Source organism: Pseudogymnoascus verrucosus, assembly GCF_001662655.1.
Source record: "Pseudogymnoascus verrucosus strain UAMH 10579 unplaced genomic scaffold scaffold_102, whole genome shotgun sequence".
Classification (NCBI taxonomy): domain Eukaryota; kingdom Fungi; phylum Ascomycota; class Leotiomycetes; order Thelebolales; family Thelebolaceae; genus Pseudogymnoascus; species Pseudogymnoascus verrucosus.
The window spans coordinates 1-5343 of record NW_017263753.1 but is presented as its reverse complement, the minus strand read 5'-3'; the positions used below and the strand labels follow the sequence as shown (position 1 = coordinate 5343).

General features: G+C 47.8%; 2 protein-coding genes across 2 annotated transcripts; both read left to right on the top strand.

The window, feature by feature from the left end:
* Positions 1-593: 593 nt before the first annotated feature.
* Positions 594-2531, top strand: VE01_10670 (uncharacterized protein; the record flags this gene model as incomplete). Its single annotated transcript, XM_018280063.2, has 3 exons — positions 594-699; positions 790-1000; positions 1049-2531. 3 exons carry the CDS (start codon positions 594-596, stop codon positions 2277-2279), a joined length of 1548 nt encoding a protein of 515 aa, XP_018125061.1. The 3' UTR covers positions 2280-2531.
* A 238-nt stretch (positions 2532-2769) lies between these two features.
* On the top strand, positions 2770-5191 carry VE01_10669 (uncharacterized protein). Its single transcript, XM_018280062.2, has 3 exons — positions 2770-2928; positions 2996-3782; positions 3829-5191. Exons 1-3 carry the CDS (start codon positions 2871-2873, stop codon positions 4937-4939), a joined length of 1956 nt encoding a protein of 651 aa, XP_018125062.1. The 5' UTR covers positions 2770-2870; the 3' UTR covers positions 4940-5191.
* Positions 5192-5343: the final 152 nt, after the last annotated feature.

Here is a 5343-nt window from a genome sequence, read left to right as displayed (position 1 = left end):
AGAGGCAACTTCTGACTGTATCCGCCCACCGCGTAGCGGTGATCCTACAGAGCAATACCTACTATCCTGGTTTGAGCGCCGACATTCTTAGCACCCCTATATGACCCCAATCTCGGTTCTATTCGAGTGGTCTAGCACGGTATTCCCTTAACCCGAGGTTGTACTCCTCACGCGGGGTCGATAGTTGATTGTTAGTGTAGTTACAAGACGGAGTTTGCGGAGTGCATGTCCCCTGGCTGCCTCGATATTTCTTGCTAAGAAGTAGCTATAACTGAAGGCTCTGATATAAATATTTAGGTATGCAACCCCAAATAAAATCAAACTTCTGCAGGTTCAGTCATTTACCCAAGAAACCCTGACTCCTTAATCGTGTTTACCATGCGGGTTGATTCTGTGGTAGTAATCCTAATAACTCTGGCTTTAGGGTGCCTTACCCTGTCCGTCACGAGCTATGAATCGGAAATTCATTCCTTGTCGAGACGTGACTAGAGTCCTCCAATCTACAAAACGCATCCTATTGTATCGATGAGCGCGTCAAAGATCTCCTAGATCGCATGACTATTAAGGAGAAGGCCGGCCAGCTCTTCTAGGCTATGATTTTCCAAGGTCCTCTCGACCAAGAAGGGTCTGCCGGCACCACGCTCAACAGCACCAGCACCATGATTAGCGAAAAATATATGACTCACTTCAACCTCGCTGGTGATATTACCAATGCTACAGAGACTGCCTAGTTTATGAATCTTATTTAGAAGCGAGCATTGCAGTCCCGGCTAGGCATTCCCATCACAGTGTCGTCTGATCCTCGCCATGCTTTCACCGAGGACGTTGGTACTGGTTTCAACGCCGGTGTTTTCTCTCAGTGGCCGAAGAGCCTTGGCCTTGCTGCGCTTCGGGATACCGCCCTGGTGAGAAGGTTTGCTGAAATCGCAAGGGAGGAATATGTGGCTGTTGGAATTCGTAGTGCGCTACACCCGCAAGTCGATCTCTCGACAGAGCCACGGTGGGCCCGTATTGGTAATACTTAGGGAGAGGATAGTACGTTGACCAGTGAGTTGATCGCAGAATATATCAAGGGCTTCCAAGGGGATAAGCTCGGTCCTCAATCTGTTAAGACAGTCACTAGACACTTTCCCGGAGGTGGAGCCATGGAAAATGGCGAGGACTCTCACTTCGCTTACGGCAAGAACCAAACTTATCCTGGCAATAACTTTGAAGAGCATCTAAAACCGTTCAAGGCAGCTATCGCTGCTGGTGTAACTGAAATCATGCCATATTACTCGCGACCCATTGGCACAGACTACGACGCCGTCGGCTTCGCCTTCAACAAGGGAATTGTGACCGATTTACTTTGCGGCGAGCTTGGATTCGAGGGCATTGTACTGACAGACTGGGGGCTTATTACAGACGGTTCTATTAGAGGAGAACCTTTTCCTGCTCGAGCTTGGGGCGTTGAAAATCTCACTGAGGTCGAGCGGGCAGCAAGAATTATTGAAGCCGGTTGTGACCAGTTTGGCGGCGAGGATCGCCCCGAACTGGTCGTTCAACTTGTCCGAGAAGGCATCATATCGGAGAAGCGCATCAATATTTCCGTTCGTCGACCTCTAAGAGAGAAGTTCACCCTCGGTCTCTTCGAAAATCCTTTCGTCGATCCTGGGGCTGCTGGTCGGATTGTTGGAAATGATTACTTTGTCCGTCTGGGCAGAGAGGCTCAGAGGAAATCATACACCCTTCTCAGCAACAAGAGAAATATTCTTCCATTCCGGCAGCTTAACAACGGCACAAAGTTTTATATTGAAGGTTTCAACACTACTTTTATGGATGTACGGAACTATGAGGTTGTTGATACCCCGGAGCAAGCTGATTACGCCCTTCTCCGATATAAAGCACCCTACGAGCCTCGCCCCGGCCAATTCGAGTCTGCGTTCCATGCTGGCTCGCTTGCATTTAATGAAACAGAGAAGGCTCGTCAGTCTAAGATATATTCAACTGTACCGACTATTGTGGATATCGCTATGGATCGGCCCGCCGTGATTCCGGAGGTTATTAAACAGGCTGAGGCTGTCTTCGCGAGTTTCGGGAGCGACAGCCAGGCATTTCTAGACGTTGTGTTCGGCATAAGCGCGCCTGACGGCAAGCTGCCTTTTGATCTGCCAAGGTCCATGGAGGCTGTTGAAGCGCAGATGGAGGATGTGCCATTCGACACAAAAAGCCCTGTTTTCAAATTTGGGCATGGGTTGAACTATGCGAACCGTTCTGCGGAAAACAGCAAATGCTCCTAACATGGGATATAAGTGTAAACCTAGTCAACTCCACCCTGATCTAGTCTGCTATAGGCGAAGGATGATGAAGATTTAGATAGTGGCTATGAAGCTATATGTAATGTTTCGTAGACTGCTCTATGGTGGAAGGGGTCTTGAGAGTTGGGTTTGGGTTTTCCGACATGGATTAAAGTAATACGAAGGCTTCATTCTCAAGTATGCACGTTACTAGTATGTGAAGATACTGTATTGAGTTGAGCACGAAGCTCCTACCTAAGAAAATACCAATCGGTTATATAGACTTGGCTGGCGATCGTCTTTTGCCTAGGTGGGCATCGGCGACGGGGATGACGCCAGACCGTCAAGAAAGACCAATTAGAATGCTTGATGGCCTGCTCTATCCACATTTTCAGGGTCGGCTGCGGGACGGGCGGACGAAACAGAGAGCCGCGGAGCCGAGAGTCGTCCGTGGAGACCGCCCCGCGCATCGAACCTTCTAAAATCTGTTCTTCTTCCGTCCGTTGTCCAACGTCCTCGTTCCTGTCTTACTGTCTACCATTGCAAAATTGCTATTTATGTAGATACAAAGCGGAATATTTGACAGATGTAACTATGTCGGAGGACCGAACGCGGGCGAATTGTCGGAAAGGGACTGTAAGTTGTACCGAGTGTAAGTGAAGAGATCACACCCTTGTGTAACTTGCCAGACAACCACCTATTCTGATGCATAAAAACAGGCAGACGCCGTAAAGTCCGTTGCATCCGCAGCCCGGAGGATGCGCCAACCTGCCGGAGGTGTGAAGAACGAGGATCGACCTGTATTGCACAGCTATATAGTTCTCGACCTCGAAACGCACAAAGAGTGTCGTCACGATATCGCATATCCCAATTAGAATCACAAGTTGCTGGTCTGAGCAAGATTGTTCATGATATTGGGCTGAGTATTGGGCATCAGCCTACTCAAATACCGAAACCTGCCCACTCTCCAAGTTCCAGGGTGGATGATGACTCCGACGATGATTCAAGCGTCTCAGACGTAATCATCACTGCAGACCCACCATCGCATCTTCGTTCGCTCTTTCAAAACGACTGGCTGAGTGTAGATACTCGTCAGCAGAATGAACAGCTGCAGGATCGCAAGGCAAAGGCCTCTGTACATTTACTAGATGCAGCAAGGCATGAGCTGCAGAAGTTGATTCCACAAAAAGACGAGGTTATCGAGGTTGCCAGGTCAGCATCTAAGTGGCTTGGACTGATAGTTGCCCTGCTTCCCCAACCATTCGCGATAGAATCTGGACGCGAAATGGTCGAACTCTATGACGAGATGCACAAGCCAGACGCTGACGCCATCTGTCTTGGCTCATGGCTCCTTACCATTGCTATTGCTATTCAAGAGATGCCAAACGCCAGCCACCTAAGCTTTTCCCGAGCAGTGTCTGACAGAGTGGAGAGCACGATTCTATCTCATGACGGATTGATATGCACACTTGCGGGCCTTGGAATGGCCTTAAATTTTTGTCGACTGTGAGCTATTGACATCCTCCCTAGGCAAAACTAACGGCAAATATAGCCAAATTAGCCATGGCAATTTCCAAAAGGGATGGCTCAAATTACGGCATTATATATCGATTGCGGAGCTTATGGGACTGCCGAGGTCATCCGAAGCGTATCAGCTTAACGGATCTACTGGACGAGACAACGACGAGACGCAGCTCCAAAGAGCTCAGATGTGGGAATCGCTATGTTCTGCTGAAGGCCTGTTTGGGATGATAGTTAATCTCCCATGTGCTAGTCAATACCAGCAGTCATATTCCCCGCCCTTAGCTATCGATGGTGTTATTCAACCCCGGGCTTACCTTATCAGATTAATGAACATCTCCACGAAAATTCAATACCGAGATGCTGAGCTATATGCATCGACGCTAGAACTCGACAGACAGCTCAATGTGCTTGTTTCACAGGTCCCAAAGTCGTGGTGGGCTATTAGCTCCGGGAAGCTTCAATCTGAGCATGTTGTCCAGTTTCTACATTACTGTGTCAAGATGAGGATTCATTTGTCCTTTGCAATGCGACGGGACACTGGTGATGAGTATATTTACAGCCGCCTGGCCTGTAAAGACGCATGCGAATTTTCGGTGGAACGTTACCAATTTCTACGTCAAGCGCTACCTTCGAACATCTTTATTTCCCAGGCCTTGGATTTACAAGCATTCACGGCTACAGTTGTTATTATTCTCACGTCCTACAGCCTGCGAGATCGTTTAAGCGGGCGGATTAATAGCGCAGTTGCGCTAGTCATCCACATCATGGAGGAAAGGTCCAGGAAGTCTTTTGGGTTTGACTTCGCCTTGTGTGGGGCCTCGACAATTCGCTCTTTGATGAAGTTACTCCAAGATGACAAGATTTCTGGTTTACAGGAATTAACACTGAGGGTTCCACTCCTTGGAAAAGTTCACGTTCGACGAAATAGTCATGGGTCGAAAAAGGCAGAAGCGCAGTTCACTCCCCAAGATCAAGGGCTTCCACTCCTGACCTCCATCCCTCCAGCACAAGGAGAATATCAATGGGACTCTCTATCGTGGTCTATAGACGACCGCTACGAGGACTTCTTCCAAGCTGCTCTTAATGCAGGGAGTTTTGATCAATTTGCCATGTGGGAAAATGGCTATAACACCTTTTAATCTATCAAACTTGACATAGATATAAGCCAATCGTCAACACATATAGCCCTATAGGTGAACGAAGTTTTCACCTTTCACATCTATACCGGATCACAATAATAGGGGAACGGGTAGGATTGTAAATAGCAAACTATGTGTATGTTACAGATATAATGGTCGCTTCTATTGTAGGTAGGTATAGTAGCTATAGGCACCCTCTATATAGTTCCGCAACCGAGTAGCTAGCACATACAACCATACACTTAAGCGAACTAGGCATCCCGTCTGCTCTGCTATACATAAACTTAAGATCAGTGGATTAGTAGTTAGGTAGGTGACCACCAGCGAATACCCACTGTTGTATGTTTTTTGTCTTTTTTTTATATTACTGCTTCTTAAACAATGAGCACTTCTCTAAATCTCTT

Bases quoted from the DNA above. Each gene is read 5' to 3' on its own strand.
- VE01_10669 (XM_018280062.2), top strand. From the start codon at position 2,871: ATGTCGGAGGACCGAACGCGGGCGAATTGTCGGAAAGGGACTGTAAGT. The intron at 2,929-2,995 runs GTAAGTGAAGAG...GCATAAAAACAG, and splicing joins GACTGTAAGTTGTACCGAGT to GCAGACGCCGTAAAGTCCGT. The intron at 3,783-3,828 runs GTGAGCTATTGA...CGGCAAATATAG, and splicing joins GCCTTAAATTTTTGTCGACT to CCAAATTAGCCATGGCAATT.